Here is a 26972-nt window from a genome sequence, read left to right as displayed (position 1 = left end):
GAGTGGCACACTGGGCGTAGCTGCTGGATGTATCCATGTTATGGGATAAAAGCGGAGGCGTTCGCCTGCAAGTTGAATGGGAATAATGCTGAAATATATTAAAATTACTTTGCATTCACTTCAGGAAGCCTCTCCCCAGATTTAATTTTTTTTCTGCACTGGCAGAAATGGCATTTTTGTGACTCCATTTCGGAAGAAACTGAATTCTATTTAACTTCCTTTCCATTCCTCTCCTGGGTCAGCTGCCTGGAAGGAAACGGCTCTTGAGCTCTCCAGGAAATAGAGGGGACAAGCCAGGGAAGGGATCTGGAGCATTTTCTTTAAACTGGTTTAAGATCTCCCAGTGGAAATTCCTTTAGAAGCATTAGGTTTATTTAGAACAGGGAGAAAAGTATCTTGCACCATGCTTAAAGGAAAATCGTAGGAAAAGACAAATGGTTTCTGGAAAGAAACCTGGAATTTTTCAGACTCATCTGTGAAAAAATATTAACACTGCAAATAAACCTTTTATGTTAAACTGAAGGGACTCATTACCCTGCTCTGACTTTCCTTGTGGATAATCTTCAGGAATGAGAGGTTTGCTCCCTCCGACCTTTCCAGGGAGGCTGAACTGCTTTCTCCTGGGAGGAAGGAGCCCTCCACAAGGATCAACCCAAGGAAGATCTCCCAGGGAAACCAGTTGGGTGCAGCTCACCCAGCTGGTTTTCTCTCCCTAGGCTCCTTGCACAGCTCCATTTGACAGGCATTTTCTGGGATTAGAGGAACAACAACGCTTGGGAACAGCCACATCTTTGTTCTTTACAACAGCTTTGCAGAGGAAATGTGGGCTCGTGGCTCCAGCTCATCCCAATCTGCTCTTACTCCTTCCTGTGCACCTTCCTCTCATCCACGTCCAATCCCAGCTCAGAATTCCCTGGTTGTTTTCCCTCCCAGATTTCCTCGTTGGCTTCTTCCTCCTGTCTTACTCTGGATTTTTCCATCCAAACTCTATTTCCTTGCTTCAACACGTTGTTCTCTCCTCGGTGTAAATGCAAGATTGGCCAAGGATACTTTGATTTTGGCCATGAGTCTCCCCATTTTCACCATGGATTTTATTGCCTTTCCCGTCTGATCCGGCTCCATCCATCTGCATGATTTCTTCTCCTCACCCAGTGTCCCTTCCTGCCAAATTTAGGGATATTCATGTGACACAGATCCAAAAACCCCCAAAAAAGCCAATTCTATGACCTTGGCTGGCCATATTCTGCCCCACACCCCGCTCCTAACACGGTGACAACTGAACTATTTGGAATAATCTTCATCCTGTGCCATCCGCAAGTTTAGGATTCCTTGGGAACAATGGCTGGCACGGGGAAAGGCCAAGATGGGGCTGGTACGGCCTCAGTTCTTGTTCAGCTCAGCTTGGGTGTCCAGACCTGCCCTTGGCAGCCAGGTTTAAAACTAAGGTGATGTCTTGACCTGCCTGAACTTGGCAGGTGCCTGTGTTTTGGGATGGGAAGGATCCTGGCATGGCAAAGGGGATGGAAGCATGTGGGACACCCCTGGAGGGTTTCGTGGCTGTTGCATGGAGAAGTTATAAACAGCTCTGGGAATCCAGAAGTGCCATCCCTAAGGGAGCCGCTCCATCCTGGCTGGTTCCTTCTTGCCTAATTTCCCCCTGACCCCATCAGTTTTTCCCTAGTGCCCAACACTAGGGAAATTTGGAGCATCCATTTGCTCCAAAGCTGACCCACACCCCAAAGCCCTTATCTGGAGGCGGGAGCAGCAACTTCCCTGGGGCACAGGAGGCCCTAAAAACATGAGAGCTCCCGTGGTGAACCCTCCCCTTGGAGTGTTGTGTAAGAGGAGACTCTGCCAGCCCTCCCGAGAAATCCTGATTGACGCCTCCCACGCAGGTGCTGCTCCCTAATTCCACATCCTTCCATCACCCCGGGTTTCTGGTGTCTCCCATGGCTGCACACTCCTCACATGGGAGCGCTGAGCTGCCCCACGAGCAGAGACATCTGTGATGCCTGGAGGGCTTTTGGGAAGGAGATGGGAGTCTCATTCCAGCAGCTGGGATAGATCCTGGGAGGTAACTGCCTCTCTCTCCCTGTGGATTATATAAAAGTCATTTTTCAGAGCTCTGAGTCATTGCACCAGGACCTGGATCAGCCAAGGAGGCTTTTCCCTGCCTAAACGAGGCATCTGCAGGAGGTGCTTTACCTCTCTCAGGGTTTTCCCACCATTGGTTTTGAAGGATTTGTGCTGCCTGCTGCTCTCCTTGAATAATTCCCCTGCCTTTTCCCCCACAACATGAAATTTCTCCCCCTTTTCCCTGTTTATTTGCCCAGATCCAACACAGTGCCTCGATGCCAAAGCAAGAGACAGGATGGATGCAAGAGGTCAAAGCAACACCCTCAGTGAGTCTAAAAATCTTCTGGAAGCCATGGAAAGGGACAAAAGCAACCCTTTTTCCAAAGCTGACTGCTGCTTTCTTGTCACGGAGCCAACCCATGGCTCCAATTTGAGTCCATTGCCAACTCATGACTCCAATTCGATCCACTTTAATTTTCTTGTATGGATAATGATAAGATTACTCCAGAGAGGTGACTCAGCATCTTTGGGGATTTTTTTTTCCCAGTCTTTCTCAGTCTTACTCCTCACTTGATGTCCCTGCTCCAGACCCTCCTCCAGGCTATGATCCCAGGCTGCAGGAGACACCCTCTCCATGCTGGATCCTTGAGTGATGCCTCTGAGTGCTTTTGAGTTTTGTAATCTGCCCTGCTGGGAGATAAATCTCTTTTCCATGCTCTCCATGCACCGGGAAGGGGGAATGCTCCAGCATTCCAAGGTACCTTAGAACTACAGTACTAAGGAAGACATTCACGTCCTGGAGACAGCCCCCAGAAAACTCAGAAAATCCCACTTCCCACCCAAATTTCTCTTCTTAGTACATATTTGTTGGATGTGCTGGGGATGTTTCAGCCTCAGTGCTCCTTCAAAGTCAAAGTCAAAATCAAAATCAAAATCAAAATCAAAATCAAAATCAAAATCAAAATCAAAATCAAAAAAGTCTAAGTCAAAGTCTAGGTCAAAGTCCAAGACAAAGCTGACTTGTGCTTATCCTATTCCTAGAGGATGCATGTGGAAATAAAATGGATGTTGGAAAAGTCAACAAAGCCAGGTTGGATGGGGCTTGGAGCAACCTAGGATAGTGGAAGGTGTCCCTGCCCATGGCATGAGGTGATTTTTAAGGTCCAAGGTGGTTTTTAAGGTCCCTTCCTACCAACCCAGTCTTTGATTCTATGGAAATCAACAGGAGCTGGGATATGGAAGGGGAAAGGAATAAACACAACAAGTCTGTGGGATAAATAAGGCCAAAAATAAGGGGAAAAAAATGGTTCTTTCAGCCTCACTGCAAAATGCCAGCAAGGAGCCACACCCACTAATGAGGGAGAAAAACCTGTTTATAAAACACTGGGGCAAAGGACCAAGTTGTCCTGCGTGAAGCACAAGGCTCAATTTGATCATCACCACATCCCTGCTGACCTCACCGACCTCCAAAACCCAGGCAATGTCTGTTTGGGCACAGGGCTTGAACAGCTCTGGAATTCACCACCTGATGACGTCATTCCGGGAGCAGATCAGGAGAAGCCTGAAAAAGGTGTCAGAAAATCACATGGATCGGGAAATCATCCAGTGTTGGAATGATTCATGTAAGAAACAGACAAAAATACCCTGCTGATGGCTACATGCAGGGAATTGCCAGTTAAGTTATTCCCTAATTGCCAGAAAAAAAGCGGGGTTTGACAATATTTTCTTTCTGCTGTCCAGGACTAATCTTGTTTTAGAGGAAGCTCTGCGGATGTGGCAGCTTGAGTTCTTACAAGATGCATCTTGAATGAGGGTCTCTATCCCAGACTGTCAGGAACAGATTTTAAGGAATTCAGAGGAGAGGAATAACACGGAAGAATAAAAGCAAAAGGTTTGATTTAAGGGGAGAGATTTGAGAAAATGACACTTTGAGGGATGGCTCTTTCCAGAGCAGAGCTGCAATTCCAGGGTGCCAATTTGTGGGCTTGGAAACGGAGGCCTGATTTCCAGAAACTGTTGGGCGTGGAGAAAAGCAGCTCCTCTAAAGAATCCCTGGATAGCAGCAAAACGTCATTAAGTCAAAATTGTACAAGGTATTTGAGGATTACAAGCAGGAAAAAGAGCAAGCAGAGGGATTAACCAGAGGAAAATTGATAAAGAAATGAAGACTGACATGAAAATTTGAGAAAAATCTTCTGTTTAACCAACCATTAGCTAATTTAATTTAGTGTAAAACACACTGATTTTGAGGTAAACCAGCTTAGGCCAGCTCAGAGGCTGGTGCTGTTGAATAATTAAAGCAAATGAATGGTACAAACCCTGGAACATCACGTGCTGTCTATGCAAAGGGACTAGAAAAATTCATTCCTAGGACAATTTCCCCATGCCTCCGGACTCTGCTTTCATCAGAGAGCGGCTCTGGAAGGAAGAAAAGGAAGAAATTCAGAGGAGGAGAGAGCAGATCCCGACTTCCCATCACTCACACGACCGGAAGAGCAAGAAATGTGTGGCTGAAAGGGCTTTTCCCCAAGGTGCCAGCCCGTTTCCAAGGGCTCTGGTCTGGAAAACTCCCACATGAACACTCCACACCCTCGGGTTGATTTCATGTCCACCTGGAACCTGTAAAACTGCTGCTGTTGGGCTGGGGTATAAAACCTTCCCTCCAAACAGCTTCCCAGTCCTGCTGGGAGGATCTGCTGGAGATGAGGACTCCTCTTGTCGCCTTGCTGGCTGCTGTGCTCTGTGTGGAACAAGGTGAGCCTCTCGTGCTGCTCCTACTTGAGACAAGGATTAGGGGGAAGATGGTGACAGTTTTCCACGTGGCAAAACTCCAGAGGGCTGTCACCAACTTTGCAGTGTTGTGGTGGTGTCACCAATGCCCTTTTTTGCACCTCAGTCAGTGATTTGATGCAGAAGTGAGAATCTGGTGAATTGATTCTTCTTTCCGGTGCTGGAGCTCTGGTGGTGCTGGATGCCAGGTTAAATCCACACTGTGGTCCTTGGGATCCTCCAAAAGGAGGCAAGATGACAGTGATAGAAAGCATAACAAAATGTTTCTTTTTTTCCCTTAATAATTTCAGTTTTTTTAATATTTTAGATATTTTTCTGTCCTGCTGCTTCCTCCCTTGTAGTGGTTTGCCACGTGTCTTCCTAGGAAATGCAACACCGGGAATTTTTGTAGATAGAATCAGCGGCAGAGGTGACAGAACTTTTCATGTTAAAGGCATCCCGCTCTCAAAGGGAAGGCCGAGTGTTGTCCTCCTTCTGGGAGTGAGACACACGTGTTGCTCCATCGCTCCTGGCATGTGGGAATGATGACCAGAGTGCCAAAATTTCCCCCACACCTGATGGGTTTCCCAGAAACCGTGATACGAATCTGGTTGAGAAAGAGGCATCTAATTAATCAATTATCACTGATGTATCAACCCCCTACTCCTACATCCTTTGGAATGGTTCTCCAGCGTGCCTGGAAGAGCAGGACCTTCGGCCAGTTTTGGGTGTGGGAAAAGGATTGTTCAATTATTGAAAAAAAAAAAAAAATCGATTTAGTGCCCACAATTCCTGACTGAAGCAACGAGACATGAACAGAAGAGGAGAATTTTCAACGGCACCATTCTCAGCGTGACCCAGGATGAATTGGAAAGCTCACGGAGATGCAGGATCACAGGTTCATGGTGGGATTCCTTACTGGTGACATTTGGTATCGGCAGCAGATTCCCAACGGATTTAAGGACAGGCTTTTACACAGCACCTTTCTGTGGCCCAGCCCAGATCCAGAATAAGAGATTGCAGCATTCTGGCCTAAAACTGGGACAAAGGAAAATGTGGAAACTGGCATTAGATCCTTCTCAGGTATCCTGGGTCTCATCTGAGACCCTAGTGACCAAATTTTGGTCAAAACTCTTGATCTCTCAGCCGACCAAAGAGGGTCTTTCGCCTTTTCAACCCCTAAACTCACTGTTTTATGAATTTTGAGTCCAGCAAAAATCATAAAAGGTCTTGATCCTTTTCACAGAACCACATTAAGGGTGGAAAAGACCTCTAAGATCGTCAGGTCCTTGCTGAATGTTGGACGAGACCAGGCAGATATTTGCTTAAGGTGTCCCTGAAAGTTTCCAACAAGGAAGATTCCAGAGCCTGGAATTGCTCAGAGACTTTCATCCCTTTAGGAATTTAGTTTCAATATCTCTTAGCACCTGCTTTTCTTCTGTTCTCCCATATTCCCACCACGGGACACATAAAATATTTTATTACTTTCTTCTTTGCTGCGTCTTTTTTCCTGCATGAAGAAGATTCCTGTGACTTTCCTCAGCATATTCTCATTTTCAACTAGCAAACAAAACCCTTCCAACCTTTTTGGCAAGGTCACATTTCCAAGATCTGTGACCTTCTCTCCTCCCTCTCCTCTGGTCCCTCTCCAAATGCTCTGAATTTTTGGAAGCGCTGCGGAGAGATTTGGGCACCGGGGCTGCAGCTGAGGCCTTGCCAGGGTGGAAAGGCCACTTTGTGTATCTCGCACATGACATTTCTGCCCGTGTCCCCTTGGGTGACTCCTGTTTCCATGGCTGGGATGTGACACTGTTCACTCCCGCTGTTGCCACTGTGGTTCTGAATCGTAACTGAACCAATTATTTGTCACCCTGTATTTGTCTAAGTTTTATCTTTTGTAATTTATTTCTCTTTACTTAGTTGCATCCACTCTTCTTTTTCGCTCTTTTATTGCATCCATCTGTCAAAATCACTTAAAATCACGGGATGGTTTGGGTTGAAAGGGAGCTTCAAAATCATCTCATCCCAGAGATGCCATGGGCAGGGACACCTTCCACTATCCCAGGTTGCTCCAAGCCCTGTCCAACCTGGCCTTGGACACTTCCAGGGATGGGGCAGCCACAGCTTCTCTGGGAAACCTGTGCCAGGGCCTCAGCACCCTCACAGGGAAGAATTCCTTCCATTGCTCCAGTTGGTTTGACCAATAATCCTTGGGAATTACCCTCTGAGGGTGTTTTCATACCCGGCTTTGCAACCATTCCCTGGAATTTTCAGCATCTCGTGTTTCCTGGGCTTGCTTGAGAGCAACATCATTCAAAGTTGTGCCAAAAACTCCTTGAATCTCCTCTACTCGGCACATGAAAATTCCACTCCTTGTAGAGGAGAATGATGCAAAAAAAGCTGCACAGGATCAACAGCTGGGGACTTTTTTCTTTCCTTTCTATCAGAAACTTCTCATTTCATGGTGTGACCTCTGCTGTCCTTCCACTTTCTCACTGCCAACTTCTTATCGGGCAAAAGTGTGTTCACAGGGACGTGTCCTTTAGTTGTTTTTGCCCTTTCCAAAGTGACAGACTGGCCCCAGACTTAGCAGGAACTCAGCCAGCATTTGCCTTTGTTTCCCTCAAAAAACTAGCTTTGTTTTTAAAAGACCTCAATCACAAAACCCCACACTTCGCTCTGGGTGATTTCACAAGCTCTGAACTCGACCACCACTATTAAACCTTTCTGTCTGCCCTGCTGGGGAGTGCTCTGCAAATATTTTAGGGTGTTTTATCACCCAGACTCTGTTTTTGCTCCTCATCATGATGCCTCAGGTTTTAGTTTTTATATTTTTCAGATTCTGTGCTGCTTTAGTGTGTGGGTCTGGGCTTCATATTAGGGGATGGTGAGCTCTCTTCACTGAGTAGGGGAACAAAACAATTCCTTCTTTAGCTGGGGACCAAGGACAAATGATCCAAATCTCAGGCCCAAGAGCACAAACAACGTGGGCTGGAGAGAGAAAAACAAGAAGAATGGGACTTCATAAGCTAAAGCTGTAATTGGACAATTAACTCCAATATGCAAATTAATCAGAACTTATAAAAGTGAGAGACCCCGTGACTGGTCGTGCATTTTGTGACCATTTTGGGTTCATCTTGTGTATAGCCCTGGCTGGGCTCTTGTGCTGCCCAAGGTGGATCCATTGAGGCCTTTTAATAAATCCCTACTTTATTTTTTTAACTCTGTCTAGCCTCTGTTCCAGGTCAGCCTTCACAAGGCATCACTTCCTTCTTATTTCCTACTTTCCAGAGGTCTGGCCTACCACATTCTGGTTTTGAGGGCAAGCAGAGACATTCTCAGCAGGAAACACCACTCATCGCTGCGTGGCCTTCCTGCCAATCATCTGCCACTGCTGCAGATGTAGGAATTATCTCACCAAATCTGCCTTTAGCACTTAAGCCAAGCTTCTGGTTAAGATTTTCCATCCATTCCCGATTTTTAGGCTAAAACCAGGAGTTTGACAGAGCATCTGAGGGCTCTCACCAGACCTCCTAGAACTGAGGTTAGGCCAGTTCAAGCACAAAAAAAGAGATGTGGCAGCAGACTCTGAGCCAGATGAAAAAGAAGTAGGACATGGGGCATTGTCCACCTCCTCGAAGAACTATGGGCATCTTTAAATTCTCCCTGCCAAGCCCTGCCCAGGAGAAACCCTGAGCAGTAATTGGCAATTCCCATGGCCGAGCCCTCAGGACTGAGCTGCTATGGCTCAGCAATAATCTCCTTCATAAAAGCTCCCAAATCCTTGAATTCTACTCACATCTCCTGCTCCCAGGGATTGCAAACAGATCGATAACGCTTCGCAGCCTGAGCCAGAGGAGACAGAGAGGGATTTAGCGCTGCTGCCACGGGTCAGGGGATAAAGAAAGTCGCTGGTCATTCCCACAAAAACATTCCTCAGGCTGTAACGGAGGAAATGGAGATCTCTGCGCCGGAACTTTTGTGGTTTTTAAACCTTGTAATGTGCTTTTTCCTGTTTTTTTTTTTTTTTTTTTTTTTTTTCCCACCCAGTTTATCCATTCATGTGCTACACCTGCCAAGAACAGGAGTCCAACAAGGACTGTTTGACCATTTCCATGTGTGCCAAGGAGGACAAACACTGCGTGACCGTCCGGAAGGACGTCGGGACAAGTAGGTTTGGGAACAACACCTTGTTTGTTTTGTAGGAGAGCAGTCCCAGGAATGGGATTTCATCCCAGTACGGGAACAACAGGCCTCGATGACCAACTTTTAGGAGACACTGACCTTGTGGCTGCTGCAGTGTGACACACTTGATACTCCTGCTGGAAACTGGGGAAACGATGAGGACACACAAGGCAGCACCAGGGAGTGGATTCCCACCTGGAGCTGTGCGTGTTTCACTCCCAGAACTGTTCTGGGAAATGTTTTGGCCAAACCTCACCGTGGCTGACTCCCTGTGCCAAGCATAATCCTTCAGGTCTGTCCTGGGGGCTCTGTGCCCTCAAAGACCTCCACGTGCTTTTGTCCCAAATCTCAGGTCGTGCAGAACATTCCCCCTGTGTTTATGCTGTAGGAAAAACCATCCTGGTGGGAATGACCCAGCCTGAGCATCACTCCAGGCAGCTGGAACTGAGAACCACAAGTGCTAATTCCATGCTAGGATTGACAAAACTTAAAAACATGGAGTCCTGGTTGGACTTGATGATCTTAAAGGCCTTTTCCAACCTTAACAATTCCAGGATTCTATGGCACTGTGCCTGCCCCATCCCTGGAAATGTCCAAGGCCAGGCTGAATGGGCCTCTGAGCAACCTGGTCTGGTGGGAGGTGTCCCTGCCTGTTGGATTATTCCTGGCTTTTATAGAAACAGGGCAACTGAGAGGCATTTTAAAAGATTTTATTCCATTATCAGTCTCATGGAAGGATGAGACACTAGAGATGTAAAAATTCTATCAGAAGCCAACCCACTTCCTGGTTACAATACTTTATAAATGTTTTCCAGCCTATTAGCTTTTGCCACACAGCGCTGCTATTACTTTTAACATTAATCACTTATATTTTTACCCCACGTGGTCCTGCTACAATGTATCTTTCACAGTTCTAATTCTCTAAAATACCTGGGTTTTTTTTTTTTTTTTTTACAAGGCCAGATTTTGAAACCCGTTGAAACTTGTTCCCAGCTCAATCTCTCTCTCAACAATGTCATCTCTGTCCCATGGCCTTCCTAAGTCAGTGTTTGCATACACATGTACGAGGCTGTGTGAGCTTTCAGTCGGTTTTGAGAATTCATTACAAATTCCTTTCTCACATCTCGCCCTCTTTTTTGGGTTGTAAAAACTTTTTTGATGGTCTTATTTGTCATTTGTTGTACATATTGAAGTACACAAGTATACAACTCATTACAAATCCATTTCTCACGTCTGCCCATGGATGATTTCTAAGGTCCCTTCCAAGCCAAGCCATTCCATGATTCTATGATTAATTCCATGAAATTTGCCTTGAGGATTAGTGCCTGGACTTCTTTACTCACCAAAACAGATATAGCCACAAAAATACTTAATTATTTTCCATCCCCCTTTTTCTCTTTTCTCCCCCACCTTTTTTTTTTTTTCCTGCACCAGAGCCCAACAAGCCTAAATACGTCATCTCCAAGATGTGCTCTCCAATGTGTCCAGCAACAGGTCAGCAACAAATCCAAAGCTCCCAAAATGTTTCCTGCTGTGAGAAACCCCTGTGCAACGTGAATGGGGTCAGCAGCAGGCAAAGCAGCCACGGAGTGATGTCCCTGGGTGTCCTGGCCAGCCTCACTTACATCTTTGCATACGGATTGTGATGGGTTTGGAAGAGCTCCCCGTGATGGCTGAAATAAAAGTGTTGTTCTGGGATAATTTTCCACTCTTAAAGATTAGTGTTTTGTGGTTGAGCTTCCCCCTGGGATTCTTGAGAGAGCCTGGATAAGTCAGGTGCTGAACTCCCATTGATTTCCTGAGCCTGCTTGAATCCCAAGTGTCCCCAGACATCCAACTCACCTAAGAAAACATACCGAAAATGGCCTTTTTGACATGTTCAAACTTCAAATCATTACTGCTCCGAGGAGATCCTTGAAGGCATAGTTTTGTCTCTCACTTTCAAAGCTCTGTGAGGAATAAAATCCCACCCTGCCAGAAACACAGGGAATGGCTCCACAGTTGTGTCAGTACAGGGGATGATCGGTGAATTTGTTCACAGTGAGTCTGGTTATCAAACATCTGTTTACAAACAAGCAGGTGGAAGTAAAGCTGATTTGTGGCAGTGTTGAGGACGTTTCTCCAGCCTCAGTGGGGAGCAATTTCTGTCTCCTCAGGGTCTTTCCTCCCATTCCCGTTTTGAAATGAGCTTCTCTCATCAGAGAAAAGAGGGAAAGGCAGAGAGGGAAATATGTGGCTGAGAGAGGAAAGGCAGTGGGAAGGTGGGAGGGAGAAGGGAAGGAATTGGGGGCAGCCCGCTGAGCTGGGAGTTGCTCTCACACTGCCTCCTCATGGACCTCATCCAGCTGGAAAAGACACCCCCATATCTATTGCCCTCTTTTTTTCCCAGGGCCAAAACAACCTCACACAGCTGTCACCAATCCCTGTCATTCAGAGGTTGAGAGAGGCTTTCCACAGACCCACGTTCCTGGCAGAGAAACCATCGATTGTGTTGAGCTTTGTTTGGTTTTGCCCTCCACGCTCTCTGCTCCCTCCTCTCCCCACAGGAGCTGCAGCTGAGGGGAGACAGAAAAGCTCTGTAGGAGGCCTGGGGGGTGTCACAGAGAAGAAGAAGGGCAGCCAGCCAGGGACTCACACAAACAGCTCAGAGCTTCTTGGGTCACAGCCCCAGCTGCAAGCTCCCATTCCTGGAAAACACACAGAAAAAAAAAAAAAAAAAAAAAAAAAAAAAAAAAAAAAAAGAGAGAGAGAAAAGGAAAAGCTGGCAGCATCCCTAGCTCAGCTGTGTCCTGGGAGAAACCAGAGCTGGTCCAAACAATTGAAGGGTGTCGGTTTTTTTGTTGTGTTTGATGGTTAAACAAGATCTTTGCTTTCTCTGAAGCACTCCCCTGGAACTCTGCCGGGTTTTGGTTGCACATGTGGATTTTTGAGGCATTTCACGGAGCCTGGATTTCAGAGCCACTGGTTTTCCAGGAGGATGAAAGATTCCACATGAACTTCATGTTTTGTGCTGTGAGCTCTGGATCTGGTGACCGGTTTTAAATATTTTGTTTAATGGATGGAGGGGAAATGAAGGAAATGAAGGAGGTGGTGGGCAGGGACAAGAGCACACTGAGCTGTGGCTGGAGATGACAGCTGTCAAAAGCCCAAATCAACAGCAGAACCTGCTGTTAATTTTCTCTCACCAAACACAACCTCAAAAGGGAAGGAAAAGTAGGATGGAGAAAGGGAAGAACAAAAAGAAGGAAGAGATGTCCGGCTGCTCAGGGCAGGCACTGGTAGGACTGTGGAGGTTGTGCTGCATCCCAATTCCAGGAGCAAGTCCTCCAGGAGCATGTCCTCCATACCCTGCACAGTTTTCCCCTGCAGGACCTCAGGTGCTTTCAAAAAACTCCAAGAAATTTGGGCTCCAGGCCAAAGCTGTTACTGTTTTCCCACCTGTCATATTGGCAGGAGAACGAGGAAGTAGAAGGAGCAATTTATATCTCAACCAGTTTTGCTGGACACAAGAAAGCAAAATCTTGGTGGAGAGACCATATGGAGGGGAAGGAACACGTGGAAGGTTGAGATAAGTCCAGTGAGGGTGTGGGGAACCAGGATGGACACAGTTCAGGAGGGAGAACAAACTTTATCCTGATCTTTTGCAGACCCTTACTCCCACCTTTCCCCCGCTTTTCACCACAGCAGTTTAAGTGCTGCCAGAAGGTCAAATGAGAGTGGGTTTCCTAAAACTGCCTACAAATTTAGAGGAACCCTTTCTCTTCCTGAAATTTCTGGATGCCAAAGCAGCTGAAGTAGCCAGGATTATCCTGACTGATTCTTTGGAGGTGAAGGGATTGTGTTTAACAGGATTTACTCGTTGCCTTTTCCACCCACCTAGTTCCTGGACTGAAAGCTCCTGGTTGTGGGAGCTGAAGGTCACGGAAAAGTAAATCTGGGAATTCTGGATGGACTTTGTCAGCGCTGATCCTCTGAGTGGAAAACTGCTGGAACTCTTTCAAATAAAGAAGGAAGAGGGACAATTTAAAACTCTTCTTCTTGATTGGAGGTGAGGAATGGACTGATTATGAGGTCACAGCTCTTTTTCCACACTGGTTACTCCCTTCCCTGGGCTGGAGGAAGGTGCAGGTAGAAGATCAAGGCTTCTGTGGCTCAGCTTTAGGCAAAGCCTAAATCTCCCTTTTTTCCCCATGGATTGAATCAGTCCCATTTCCCTTTTCCAGTGTGAGGTTTGGGTGCTGGTGCTCTCCAGCCTGAGCTGTCTGGGAGAAGAATCCCAGGCGATTCTTGGAGCCTCAGTGTAGGATTTGTTTTTCCAATCCCAGCTTTGAGCTGTACTTGCAGAGTCAGGAGTTGTGTTTGTGCTTCCACGTGTGGAGTAAGAGGGAAAACAGGTGTGGAGACACAACCACATCAAACACAACAGCAAGAACCACTTTGCTGTCACAGACATTAATGAGATGAACTAATTAACACATCAAAAGTGAATAAAATTAGTGTTTTCTACATAAATATGTAAATCAGTGAGGGTTGTCAGCCAAAGGGGTGTCCAGGAAAATTGGGAAAAGAAATCCATCACAGCTACCAAACCCAGCCTGTTTCTCCTGCTCCTGTTCCTTTGCAACAGGAAAATCTGGGTGTTTTGGGAGACTGGGCAACAACAAATCACAGGTTGGAAAAGACCTCCAAGATCATTGAGTCCAACCTGTGACCAATCCTGTGACCTTGTCAACCAGACCAGAGCACTGAGTGCCACATCCAAAGCCTTTCCATGAAGAAATGTGGAAATAACCCATTATTATAAAGGTCATAGGGTGGTCTCTAGGGACACAAAGAGCAGCCAACCCAGAGTGGGAAGAAAGCTCTGAAACAGATCATCAATCAGTGGTGTAGGGGCTATCAAGGAGGGAGGGATGATCAGCAAGGATTTTGTGACAGGTGGGTGATATCCCTCCCTGTGACAAGATAACAAAAATCTGTGAGGGTAAAAGTGGTACCTGTCACACAGCTCAGCCTTAATAAAGCTTTTGGCACGGCGTCACGTGATGGGCTCAGGAGCAAAACCAAGGAAACCCAGTGGGGCTGAAATCACGAGCAAATCACAGCCAACAATTTGCTGTCAGGCTGGAACGATCCATTAAAAGGCTCCTCTTGGCTCTGCGATGATGCAAAGTTTTAATTGCTGGTTTGGATGATGTATTAGACAATAAATTCACCGAGCTCACTGGTGATGAGCTGAGAGAATCTGCAAACAGGAGAATTCTGGGTGATTCCAGTAAATTTAAGTGGTAGGTTGAGAAAAGAGGGTGTAATTTAGGAAGGACAAGCACAAAAGCTCTCCAGTTAATGTGGCACAAATATGTGATGAGGGAATCTCCCTTGCAGCAATCTGGCAGGAAAAGAAGGTGTGCTGGATCACAAGTGTAACACATGTCAAACTTTGGGAAAAAATGTGAAACAAAGCCTTGCTGGAATTCTGCACTCCATGGAAAAATCTTACACATTGCACTGGGAAGTGTGAACTGGCGTGTGACGGATGAAAACCTTCCAGATCCTCCACATGGAAGGCTCCGGCTGCTTTGTTCTTCCCACTTTTTGTGTTGGGGTTGACGCAGCAGCAAAGAGGATTTTAGATAGGATCAGAAGGAATTCCTGGCATCTAAAGTAGGGTGAAGAGCTGGAAAACTGCCTCCAGAAGCAGCAGCTTTAGTACCATAATTAGGATTCATCAAAGCATGGAAAAACTTCGGTCTCAGCGTCTCCTTCGTGCCTCCACTGGGGCTGAATGAACTCATTCCTGGTCATTCCCATTCCTGCCCCTCTCTGTCACCTTTCTGTCATTCCCACGTGGAGCTCATTCCCTCCACCAGAGCAGAATTGGGGTGCTCGGGGTTGGGCTTTGCTTTGTCACAGAATGATGGAATATTTTGGGTGGGAAGGCACCTAAAAGATCTCATTCCAACCACTCTGGCCATGGGCAGGGACACCTTCCACGAGATCAGGTTGCTCCAAGACAAAGACTGAACAGCAGATGTGACCTAAAGCTCTTCCAGTGATGTGGAAAGAACTGACATGTAGGAATTTTCACTCCAAATGATGTTTGGCTCCAGGGGTCCCAGGATTTCAGTCAACATTAAAGCAGTGCTGAGGCAGAAGGTGGAGAGAGCTCTGCACAGGAACGATGGTTTTACTATTTTCCAGCTGATTCCTTATCAGGCAAGTCCTTAAATTCCACACAAAGAATTGGGGGTGCCAGAGGTACAATTTTCCTTGGTCCAGGAGAGGCAGGAGCAGGCCCTGGCTCTGTGCCCAGTGCTCACAACAGCTCACCTGGGACCTGCCTGCAGCTCCAGGATGCAGAATTAGATGTTAATCAGCAATTAGATAACGAGCAGACACGGCTCCTGGGAATGAGAAACTCCCTCCTGCAGTCACAGGAAACTGGAGGAACAAAACTCCCCACGAGATCTTCGGGGAGAAGAGAGAAGAGATTTTACACTTGATAGTATAAAAATCTTGGAGAAAGTGGATTTTGCCTTTCACACTCTTCCTTGTGGATTTCATTGGATCACAAGCACCAGTGTGGGCGTGCCCAGATCATCTGGCCCGTGTCACTTCTGTGCCACCAGCAGCCAAAAAAGATGAAAGCCCTGCAACTCCCCTCGTGCCTTTAAGGTTGAGCACAAGTTGAAGGTAAAAGGTGAAAGGCAGAGCAAAAAAAACCCCAATTTTGAACTTGTTTTTTACAGCTTTTGGCGAGAGGATGCTGCCTTTTCTCACTTTCTCTTTCGTTTTTCCTCTTTTAGATGAAATTCCTGAATATCCTGGCCCTTTTGTTTACTTTATCTGGGCGTTTTATGGCTCCCACCTTGCTCTTAGTCCTCTGGAGTTTCCTATCCAAGGTCAGCTTGTTCTTTCTGTACTTTTGAATGAACACAGGCACGGTGCTCCACAGCACTCAGCAAATGCCTTTCCTTTTACCCTTTGCTCTGCTGGTTCTTCTGGTTTTTCCACACCCGGGAATATTCCCATTCCTATTTTTTACATCAATTTTAACATTTCCACTACAAACCTCCATAAGTCTATCACCTTGCCTACAGCTTCAGCATATTTTTGTGCTGCCTGCTTGGAGCCTGGTGAATTCCTTGTCTGTAGAAAAGCGCATTTTTTGGTGAAAGGAATAAGGGAAAGGACTGAAAAGCCTCTTCCCTCCCCCCAAAAAAACCTGGAGATGAGGCTCCAGGGAGAGGAGGTGCCCAGGAAATTTTGCGGGTGGTCCAGAACCTCTGATAGCACAAAAAAAAAAAAAAAAAAAAAAAAAAAAAAAAAAAAAAAAAAAAAAAAGCCAGGATTGGCTTAAAATGAGTCCAGAGTTCTCCCAGGAGATGGAATTAGGCCTGGAGACAGGGACAGACACTATATAGTTAAGGATCAGTGTTGGAGAAGAGAATAATGAAATATCTTGAGTTGGAAGAGCAAAAGGATCAGCATTTCCAAACCTAAAAGTCACAAACTGAGGCCAGAAGCAGATGGAGAGAAACCCCAGCACACGGCCAAGGTCTTCCAGGACGTGGCCGGAGACAGGGACACTTGCAGGGCCCAAAGGGTTAGGCTTGAGTTTAACGGGGGTTCCTGGAGCCATGGGCTCAGTCTGAGGAGGGCCCTGCTGAGGCTGCTCAGGGAAATTCAAGTTTTTGCCTGAGAAACAAGCTCTTCTTTGAAGAGTCACGGTTGTTTTCCTGTCAAAAGCCTAAAACAAGCACGGCTGAGGGTGAGTCACGCAGACTTCGGAAGGAGGAAGTGTGAGAATTCCAACACCAGCTGAGCATCACCAGACAGCAATCCACTTTCACCTTAGGCTCAGGGAGAGAAGGGAAAAGGAAATGTGGATGTCAGCCAGAAGTGAAAGTTCATCAACCTGACAGCAGGTTGTGGTTGGAGGGGGCAGATGAAGGTTTTATTCCTTTATCTATAAAAAATATAATAAATGGCGTGGTCCAAAGACCTGGTTGGGCACCCTTATTTCAGGATTTTTTAGGAATCTCAGTAGCTTCCTGAGAAAAATCCCAGGTTTTTCCCCAGAGGATGCAGCAGAGGTGGTAGAGGACAGTGACCTGTTTGGCACTGTCGACAGCAAAGGATAACCTGCAGCTTGGTTTGCCCATGGGAAACCTATGTCCAGAGCACCCTTGGATGCTCCAGATACGATCCTGAGGGTGTCCTGGACAAATTTGATCCAAAGAGATCAGGAGGGATTTCAGGAGGAGGAAAACCCAGGGTGGGATGAGGAGGAAGGGCTGGGATATGGAATGGGGCCTCTCATTCAGCCCGGTGCAGCAGGGCGGTGGGAGCTGGAATTCCAGGGATGGAATTCCAGCTCCAGCATTCCATGGAGTGTCTGGGGCCGTGCCAGCACCTGAGCAAGGGTGCTGGGACCTCCATGCCCAGATTATGTTGCAGCAAAGTGCTCTGGACAAAGAGAATTCTGGGGATGAGAGGAAGCAGCAAGGATGGAGATGCTGGGTTCCCGCTCCCTCATGTCCTCCCAGTCCTCTGCCAAACTGATTCTCTGCGTTTCGGCAGGTGAGACAGGACTCTGCCACAGAGCAGTTCCAACCCTCTCTGGAAGAGCAATTCCCAGCTCCAGAGCATGATGCAATTACTGAAAATAAAAAGGGCTCTGTCCCCTTCCTGGGTCATCGGAGGAAAGCTGTTTGAGCAGTTCTGCTCCACTAACAGGGGAAACGTCTCATTTGCAAAATCCTCTGGGGTTTTGGTGCCTCACGTGCACAGCCAGGCCCAGGAAGTCTCACACAAACCCCGAAACAGAAGCGTGGTGGGGAAGGAACCTCTCCCCATCCCACCTGGCTCCACAGAAGCTGAGCAAGCTTTTACTGACCCCCAGTTACAAGCTTTAACTGGTCTAGTGCCTGTTCAACATCAAACCCTTGCTGGCCTGGTTAGTCTAGGTTTAATTTCTGCACCATCCCTGCTGCCCCAACCCATCAAGGGACCTGTCCCACTCATAATTTCCTGATTTTAACTGTACACATTCCTCCCCAGTGTGCCACAACCATGAAGTATTTACCCCAGCAACAGTTTGTCCTCTGATCCAGCCACTTCCTTATCTCCTTCACCCTCAAGTGTGTTTTTGTAGCTGTCTCCACCTTTCCCCAGCACAGGCCACATTCCTGGTGCTGGACTCTACCCCTGCTGCCTCTCTTGCTTCACCCTTCTTTTTGTGAAGAAATATTTTTTGGCCTTGCAATAACAATATTAAGCCAGTGGTTCAATAAAGTCCTCCAGTGACCTCAAAACTTGCAAGAAGAGGCTGGAGCACTCGGGGCAGTGTTTTGTGGGCTGGACTAGAACAGAAATCTCTTCCAGCAGAGTTGCTGTGCTGAGCTCTGCAGTCTGTCCCACACAACAACCTTGGGGGGGGGGGGGGAGGTGGGAGATGAGCTTAGGCCATGGGATATAAAATATCCCGAGTTGGAAGGGACCCAAAAGGATCATCGAGTTCTCAGAAGGGCTTCCTTCCTTACCTGGTGTGATTCCCAACACAGAAAACTGGTCCCTGGTGGCTCTGGTCACCTCTTCCTTTTGCAGCATCCTGTCATTACTGCTGTCCCCGCCCAGCCATTCCAGCAGTATCACGATGACTCCAGATCCCGTGCTAGGTTGTGACCTCTGTTACTCTTAGGTCCTCCCTGTTCCTTCTTATCAGCAGGCAGACCCTCTCCAGGAAAAAAAAAAAAAAAAATGTGGCTGATAATGTCAAATTTAAGTGTGGGAGAAATCCTGGAAGCTGTAGATCTTGGGGATGAGGAGAGTGTAACATAAAATCCCAAATCTGGGTTGGAAAAGATCTTAAAGATCGTCCAGTTCCAGCCTCCTGCCATGGGCAGGGACACCTTCCACTATCCCAGGGTGCTCCAAGCCCCATCCAACCTGGCCTGGAACAGTTCCAGGGATGGGGCAGCTAGAGCTTCTCTGGGCAGCCTCTGCCAGGGCCTCCCCACCCTCATAGGGAAGAATTCCTTCCCAGTATCCAACCAAAATCTACTTCCTCGGCCTGTATAAAACAGGGGTTTTGTAAATGTGTCTGAATTACATTTTCTCAAGTTACCACAAAGCTGAAACTTCCCATTTTTTTTAGTATTTGGCTTGTCCCAGCCGTCTGTTCCAGTGGAAGATACGAGACCACAGAAACTGCTCGGAAGTCAGTTCCTGCTAGAATACTTGGCAATGACAAATAAAACTGAGCCACAGGAAAGAAAAGGGAAGCAGGGGTTTGCAGGCATGTGTTTGCTTCCCAAGCAGAGTACTCTGAATGCCTCCAACAAGACAGGAGCCGGAATTTCTCCTGACAGATGCATTCGCCAAGAAATGCTGACTCTGCAGAATCAAACCCATCTGTGGCACAGAGTTTGTCAAGCCTGCTTGTTTCCTGCTGGCTCACCAGCCTTATCCTCCATTCCCAGGCTTTCTTGACAGCCAGTTTCACAGGGGCCCTCCCCCACTGCCCCTCCTGCAGCTCATTTCCTAGAGGATTTAGTTATTTCCATGGGACCTACTGAATTTGGGACACTCCAACATCAGGGGACTTACTTACAGTCTGAAGACTCACCCTGCCAAACAGCCCAGGCTGTCCCATGCCACCCCAGCTGCTGGGCTCTTCAAGCTTCCCAATCCTGTATGTCTAATCCAATTTAGGCTCTGTTCAACAGATGGGGGAATTGGTTCCTTATGTGCTTGGATCGTGAATGGGGGCTGTGCGTGCAGAGGGTTCAGACCTGAAGAGGGGGTGTTGAATGCAGGGGGAGTCTCGCCTGCAGGAGATCCATGCAGGGAGCCCTGGATACAGGGAGTACAGGGTGGTTTGGAATGTGTGGAGGACGATGTGTGTGTGCTCAGAGGATCTGCGAGAGGAGATGCACGGAGGAGGGAAGGGAGGCAGGTGCTGTGGGTAGAGGGAGTCAGAGAATCACGAAATCCCAGAATAAGCTGAGTTGGAAGGACTGGACTTGGATGAATGGGGTCCAGCATAGAGGCAGCCCCCTACAACCGTCTCCTCCTTCGCGGAAACAGAGGGGATCTGAGAGGGGGCTGGAAAAAGCCTGTTGGGGCACGGCTAGGGGAAAGCTGGCTCTGCTCCCCCTCGGCCAACCGCTGCTACACCGACACGCTCTTCCCAGCGCCCCTTTCCCGGCCCGGGTTCTCCCGAGCGGGGAAACGAAACCAGGCGTGGCCGGGGAGGCGGAGGGGGGAGGCGGCGCGGGGGCCGGGCCCGGCCCGCGGGGCGGAGCCGCCGCCCTTTCCCCACCCCCGGCGCCCGGCCCTGCCGCCAGCCCTGAGCTCCTCCAGCCGCCCTGCGCATCTCTCTGGCCATATCGTCCGCACCATGAAGGCGCTCCTGCTCGCTGTGCTGGCCGCGGTGCTGTGCGTGGAGAGAGGTGAGGGAAGGGGATGCCCCCCGCCACCATCGCCTGCCCCGCAGGTCCCCCGGTCCCTCGCCAGCCCTGCGTTAGAGAGCAAATTGGGGGTTGGGGGGGAGTGATGCGTGTGGCAGGGTAGGCTGTGGAAGTTGGAGGTTTGTAAGGGGTATAAGGGTTGAAAAGGGGTTGGGGGCACAGCGCTGAGCCGCGTTATGCTTCGGAGCGGGATGTGGGGGTGTCTTTCCAAGACGTGCCTCGCAGCAATGTCCCTCCTGAAGCAGGAACTTCAGGGCTGCCCCGCCTGTATGAATAGGTGAGCATCCCCGGCTGTGCGGGTGGATATCCTGGAGCTTTTCCCAGTTGCGGCTCGAACAAAGAGCAGGGCCGGCTCCGCTCCCCTTTTTCGGCGCAGCCAGCCGGGATAACGGCGCTGGGATGGGCTGAGATGCAGCCGAGAGGAAGGGGGGTGGAGGGGAGAGGCAGCCCAGCCCCGGCAATGGCTGATGGAGCAAAGTCAGGGCAGAGCCACTCGTGATTCAGGCTCCTGCTGCCCTCTCCGAGCATCCTTCGGGGCCGCCTGCGGAGCGCGATGACCCCTAAGGGACAATGCCCTGTGGGGCGCATCCTGGGGCTGCCGCCGAGCCTGGGGAGAACGCGGTTCCTGTTGCTGTGTGTTAAACTGCCAAGTTGCCCAAGTCGCAGGGCCTGCCATCCCCTCCTTCCCCATCGACTCCGTTCCTCACTGTCCAAACTCCTTGGGGCCGTGGAAACCACGTATTGTTCCCCTACGTCGCTGCTTGGAGAAGCCAAACAAAGAGCCAAACGGGAGAGTTCTGAGCTCTCCCAGCCCCTGCTCAGCAAACAGGGTCCCTTCTTCTTTTCTGAGGGCACCGCTGAGATGGAAACTGGCTGTTTGCTGCCCTTTCCAATTCCCCCTCCCAGTGGGATCCGGGAAGCAACTGGCGATTGAAGAAGCGTTGGGTCTCGGGCAGAGCCCAGCTGGCTTGTGCTCAGTTCCAGCGGGCAAGGCCAAAGCAATTAAGGGTTTCATCCCCCCAAAAAAAAAGCACAACCCCTTCAGCTTTAAAAGTAAGTTTTTATCCAGGCAAAAGGGTTTGCTGCAGGTGATTTCATCCCCAAACACTTCCAGCATATCCTGAGAGGGATTTCACGGAAGAGCTTTACCTCCTGCTCGGAGATCTTGCCTCTGGATCCTGATAAGGATTTTGCCTAAGAGAATGGAAAAGCAACATCGGGGCTGAATGGAAAAGCTGCCAAAGCAACAGCATTTTCCTGGTGCTAACGAACTCTAAAGTGGGCTTTTAAAGGCCTTTTTTTTTTTACCCCTGTCTTTGCAAGAATGATTCAACCCCTTATCTGCAGGAATTCCCCCAAATGCCCTGTTCTGTTTTGGGAGCTCTTTGTTCCTCCGAGAAGCCAAGCAGCAAACAAATAAACATGAATTCTTCCACTGGTGAAAACAAGGCTTCTCTTTTGCATTGTTCTGTCTTGTGATTTTTTTTCCCCCTCTTTTTTCTTTTCTTGTAACCTTGAGCTCCAACTCTTTGCTCCGTCTACAGCTGCATGAAATTAATTCTGCCACCCCTCTTGTGCCTTTTGTCTAAACCACTCAGCCTGTTTGTGCTCTCATAACTCTGCAGTGGGTGTGTTTTTTGGGGGGGCAGAAAGTGGCTGAATATTTCCTTAAACTCTCTCTCTCCTGGAAGGATTTTTTTTTTTTTTTCTGTTAAGACAAGGGGTAATGGGTAGGTGTGACAATGAAAACATGGGGACAGGTAGGAGATGCAGTGACAGGAGCAGGGATTGAGTCACGTGGCAGAGAATTTCATGCCCAACAGCACTTTTATGTCATGTCCAAAGATTTCTGGTGTGTTTGTTCCTGGAGCCTTTAATGAACAGCATTGCACCACTCATGCCTTCAGTGCAGTGAGCAGATGCATATGGGGACATCTGTCAGAGTGCCCACAGGAAGCCTGTAATCCACTTCATTCCTGATTGCTAAAGATTCCTGGGATGAGTCAATTCGCCTCCTCGGGGTGGTTGTGAGGTAAAGAGTTTGGGACAGGTCACCCGAGAACTGAACTGGGCTTCACTCCGAGGTCCCACATGGAGTTGTGGCCAGCCCAGTGACTCAGTGGCTGGTCCCATCCTCCTAAATGCAGAGATCCACTGGGGAATCTCTCCGGGAGGTTTTGACTCAGCTGCTGGCCCTTTAATCCCGGGTTGTGGTGGCTGTGTTGGTGTGCTCAGGTAACCCGGGTTTGTTGTAGGGACGGTGTCCAGAGTAAGGATCCTTGGAGGAGGCGTGAGCCAGTCCAGGAAATTCCTGCTTGGGGGGATTGTGGTCTTGGCTTCCACTCCAAAGCAGAGATTTGGCTGCTCTGCTGTGACATTCAGGATCTCCCACTAACCCACTTTAATCTGTTTCTCTGAGATTATATTTTGTTTTCTTTGCTCGGCTGTGGCTGCTCAAAAGTCATTCCTCTGAGAGCAATTGTTTTTTTTTTTCTCATTTTTTCTTGTAGAAGCCTTTTATTTTCCTGAGAGAAACTGGAATGAGGAGAACAGTCCTATGGCGGAATGGGGCAGATGCTGAGCAATATTTGTCCAAATAATAATTCTTCAAACTATCCATGTCAGTGACTGCTTTGCCTCAGAGAGCTCTCCCAGGGCTTCCCCTGCTTCACTTCCTTAGGAAAATATTCCAAGGGGGTCTACAAGAAAGCTGGAGAAGGATTTTTTTACAAGGATAGGACAAGCAGGAATGGCTTCAAGCTGAAAGAGAGTAGGTTTAGGTTGGATATTGGGAAGAAATTCTTCCCTGTGAGGGTGGGGAGGCCCTGGCGCAGGTTTCCCAGAGAAGCTGTGGCTGCCCCATCCCTGGAAGTGTCCAAAGCCAGGTTGGACAGGGCTTGGAGCAACCTGGGATAGTGGAAGTCATCTCTGTCCGTGGCTGGGGGTTGGAACTGAATGATCCTGAAGCTGCCTTCCAACCCAAACCATTCCATGATTTTTGATAATCCATTTGTGGTGGGGCTGAAGGAGGTGGGAGCAGGGGAGCAGGGACAGGGCTGCCTCACACCTCCCACCCTCAATCAGCCCCCGCTCTGTTTTGCATCCCATAAATACAGAAAGGGAAAGGTGGTGCCTTGTGGTAGGGCTGCCTGGGAGCTCCAAAATCCCGAGTCCGTGGAAGATTGGGAACAGACCTGATCTGTCAGCATATGTAGGTCAACAACTGCAGCGTGGATGTGATGCTCTTGTATGTAAAATACAGAGATCAAAGTGCCTGTGGCCTTGCTGAGTCTCTGGTCCAGGCTGCCTCCACAACCATTTCCCACCCCAAATGCTGTTTTCCAATCATTCCTCTCTGTGAGGGATGAGGGATGGGAGCCAGCTATTCCATCCTGCTGCTGTAGGATAAGCCTTAAATGGCCTCAAGTTGCTCTAGGGGAGGTTTAGTTTGGAAATGAGGAAAAATTTCTTCACTGGTCAAATTTTGAAACGGTGGCAGAATCACCGCCTCTGGAAGTGTTGAAAAAATTGTGCAGCTGTGTTGCCTAAAGACTTGGTTTAGTGGTGGAATTTGGCAGTGCTGGGTTAATGGTTGGATTCAAAGATCTTAGAGGTCTTTTCATGAAATGATTCTACATTTCTATAATTTTAGGGGACCTGCTGGTCTTGCAGGTCTTGAGCTTTCTGCAGCTGAAAAATCATTTCCACCACGTGCTCCAGCTCAAGCATGGCCCGATCTTGGTGTCCAAAGCCGGGTCATGGAAAGTTTGAACTCGTGGTCACACCTGGAGCATTTCCCATCAGTGTTACAGAATCATAAAATCAGAATGTTTTCGCTTGGAAGGGACCTAAACATCATTCAGTTCTAACCCCCCTGCCCCAGGCAGGGGGACACCATGTCTGTGGTGGCTGAGCTGAACGAGCCCAAACCTCAAAAATTCGTCTCTAGAGTTTGGTTTAGAGTTGGCAGCTGTAGCTCGGACACATTCTTGGTGCAAACAGGGCGGTAACAGAAAGTACCAGGATGTGGTTCTATCAGCTTTAGTTGATAAGAGCTTGAAATGCCTCTCTGAGGCTTAAACCCTTCGCTTAGCTGATTTTTTGGGGGGAAAAAAAAAATCCCATATTGCAGGTTGATAAAACTGAAACAGAAAGTGTCGCCGTGGGCAGATGCGAGATGTCGTGTGGGACAGAGGTGGGGACCTCCAAGTGAGGACATCTTCCCACCAGCCCCTAAATGAGGTTTGCCTTTCTCTTGCAGCCCACACGCTCGTCTGCTTTTCCTGCTCGGATGCCTCCTCCAACTGGGCCTGCCTGACGCCCGTCAAGTGTGGAGAGAATGAAAACCACTGCGTGACGACGTACGTCGGAGTGGGACTCGGTGAGTGGTGACAGCACCTCCTCCTGCCCCTCCTGGCTTCTCTCCCGGGTCACCTGCTGAGCCGCAGCGAGGCTTTGCCTTCTTCTGGAATGGGGGAGGAAAAAAAAAGGGAAAGTTCTGCTTAGCAACTGAGTGTCGGACCATCCCACGGGAATTCTGAGGAGGGACGCGCTGCCAGGAGGAGTCACGTTAAGGCCCACGTGCCTGCACCGATGCCTGCGAGTCCGGGGGGAATTTCAGGCTGGGGGCGGGGAGTTTGCTGATGAATAAGTGAAAGCTTGGAGGATGCTGCAGGCTCTCTGTGTGGGAAGCTCCAGGGTTGCCGTTCCTGCTGATTTTTTGCCTCGTGTTTGGGTTCTTCGTCCCTGAGTCCCACCTTTGCTTCGCTTTCTGTGGACGAGGCGGGAAGGGAGGGCTGCGGGTTTCCTTCCTGAGTGCCTGGAGGGATTTGGGGGGTTCTTTCCTTCCCAGCTGCTGCTCCGAGGGAGGCAGGATGCTCTGGCAGATCTCCTGGAGCCTTTGCAAGAACCAGAGCCCATTCCTGGCTCTCCCTGGCAGGAGGAGGGGGAATTTCATGCCTGAGTCTGCAGTGTGGGTGGGTCAGATGTGTACAAACAGAGACTGGGAACTTTTATAAACTTCCCTTCGTAGCCCAGTGCTAATGGTTTCCTCTTTCCTGCCTCTTAATGTGGGCTCTGCCTCTCTGGAAATGCAGACTTGGGTCCCAAGTGTCTCCCCAGTGCTCCCTGTCTCCCTTGAGGAGCCCCAGAGTGAAGCTCAAGAGGGATTTTTGGGATTCCTCACGGGAGCCGTTGCGGCTGAACACTGACCAATCCAAAGGGGTGTCCCTGGGGTGTTGTGCGGTCTCTGGGGTGTTTGTGTGACCTTATCACAAATGATCCTTCATAAGATGGGCTGGCTGACATTCCTGTCTCTGAGAACCACTTCATCCTCTCCGGAGCACTTTATCCTCCCTGTGCTGCCTGCACCACCCCGGCTCTCCCAGCGCTCTAATTCCTTTGCAGAGCAGGCGATCAGAAACCCAAAAAAAAACCCCATTCTAAACCTGCCTCCTCTTTTCCTTCCTCTCCACCCCACCCCAAATCCAGGTGGCAAATCCGGCCAGTCCATCTCAAAGGGATGCTCACCCATCTGCCCCAGCGCCGGGATCAACCTGGGAATAGCGGCCGCCTCCGTTTACTGCTGCGACTCCTTCCTCTGCAACATCAGCGGTTCCAGCAGCGTCCGAGCCAGCTACGCGATCCTGGCCTTGGGAATTCTCATCAGCTTCATCTACGTCCTCCAGGCTCGCCAGTGATGGGGCTGCCTGAGGAAGAGCCGCCTCCCACGGGTCTCGTTAGCCAATATCTTCTCTGTTGCTGTCTGCAAGGAGATCCTCTACTTCTCAGCAGGCTTCCAAGGTGATTGTTTCCCAGACTTTTTTTGCTCTTCCAAGCGTTGGAGACCTGGGCGATTTGGCCGAGCTGTTCTCCTCCTCTTCCTGTGGACGTCTCCCGCTGCACTCTCGCTCCTCCTTCGCCAAGGTGGATGATTTTGGAAGGGTTTCTGCTTTTTCTACCTATTAATAATCCCCCCCACCCCCGTAATTTCTAAGGTTGGTTAAACCAGGCTGGGACTCGCTGAGAACAGATTCACCCCAAGCACCACCAGGTCTGCTCCAGCACATGGGTGGCACAGGCAGCGGGAATGCAGGATCCAAAGGGAGACACATTCCTGGCCCCTCGCAGCTGCAGTCTCTTTTTATAAAATAGTCTCGTTTCTTCTGATCCTGGGCTGACTTTTCTGGAAAATCAATGCCGTGTACCTTGTCCTTCCAAGTTCTGTAAGTGCCAGACCTGAATAAACTTGCTCCTGTTGTTACCTGAGATGGGACGTGTGTGTGTTTCCTTGCTCCAGGGATTAGGAACTCTTTTATGGAAAATCCCAATATTGGTACCCAGCATGAGGGTCCCTCACCCTCTCGAGCAGCTTTGGGGTGCTTCATCTCCACATCCTTCCCAGTGGTGAGCAGCAAATACATCTCCTTCCTGTTGCTGTCCTTTCTGATAAAAAACTCTGGGCCAGCT

The 26972-nt window shown here is 48.8% G+C and overlaps 2 protein-coding genes across 2 annotated transcripts; both read left to right on the top strand.

The window, feature by feature from the left end:
• The first annotated feature begins 4778 nt into the window (after window positions 1-4778).
• LOC128796168 (lymphocyte antigen 6E-like) lies at window positions 4779-11073 on the top strand. Its single transcript, XM_053957585.1, has 3 exons — window positions 4779-4830; window positions 8896-9015; window positions 10465-11073. The coding sequence occupies exons 1-3, from the start codon at window positions 4779-4781 to the stop codon at window positions 10674-10676; spliced, it is 384 nt and encodes a 127-aa protein (XP_053813560.1). The 3' UTR covers window positions 10677-11073.
• A 9281-nt stretch (window positions 11074-20354) lies between these two features.
• Window positions 20355-26771, top strand: LOC128796480 (lymphocyte antigen 6E). The gene is made up of 3 exons (XM_053958157.1): window positions 20355-20486; window positions 24766-24885; window positions 25995-26771. Exons 1-3 carry the CDS (start codon window positions 20435-20437, stop codon window positions 26201-26203), a joined length of 381 nt encoding a protein of 126 aa, XP_053814132.1. The 5' UTR covers window positions 20355-20434; the 3' UTR covers window positions 26204-26771.
• Window positions 26772-26972: the final 201 nt, after the last annotated feature.

This window comes from Vidua chalybeata, chromosome 1, assembly GCF_026979565.1.
Source record: "Vidua chalybeata isolate OUT-0048 chromosome 1, bVidCha1 merged haplotype, whole genome shotgun sequence".
NCBI lineage: Eukaryota > Metazoa > Chordata > Aves > Passeriformes > Viduidae > Vidua > Vidua chalybeata.
This window is presented reverse-complemented; position numbering and strand designations above follow the sequence as displayed.

What these genes read in the sequence shown, in the direction of transcription:
- LOC128796168 (XM_053957585.1), top strand. Translation starts at nt 4,779, where the DNA reads ATGAGGACTCCTCTTGTCGCCTTGCTGGCTGCTGTGCTCTGTGTGGAA. An exon ending in TGTGCTCTGTGTGGAACAAG is followed by an intron (nt 4,831 to 8,895) that starts GTGAGCCTCTCG and finishes TTTCCCACCCAG; the next exon opens with TTTATCCATTCATGTGCTAC. An exon ending in CCGGAAGGACGTCGGGACAA is followed by an intron (nt 9,016 to 10,464) that starts GTAGGTTTGGGA and finishes TTCCTGCACCAG; the next exon opens with AGCCCAACAAGCCTAAATAC.
- LOC128796480 (XM_053958157.1), top strand. Translation starts at nt 20,435, where the DNA reads ATGAAGGCGCTCCTGCTCGCTGTGCTGGCCGCGGTGCTGTGCGTGGAG. An exon ending in GGTGCTGTGCGTGGAGAGAG is followed by an intron (nt 20,487 to 24,765) that starts GTGAGGGAAGGG and finishes TTTCTCTTGCAG; the next exon opens with CCCACACGCTCGTCTGCTTT. An exon ending in GTACGTCGGAGTGGGACTCG is followed by an intron (nt 24,886 to 25,994) that starts GTGAGTGGTGAC and finishes CCCCAAATCCAG; the next exon opens with GTGGCAAATCCGGCCAGTCC.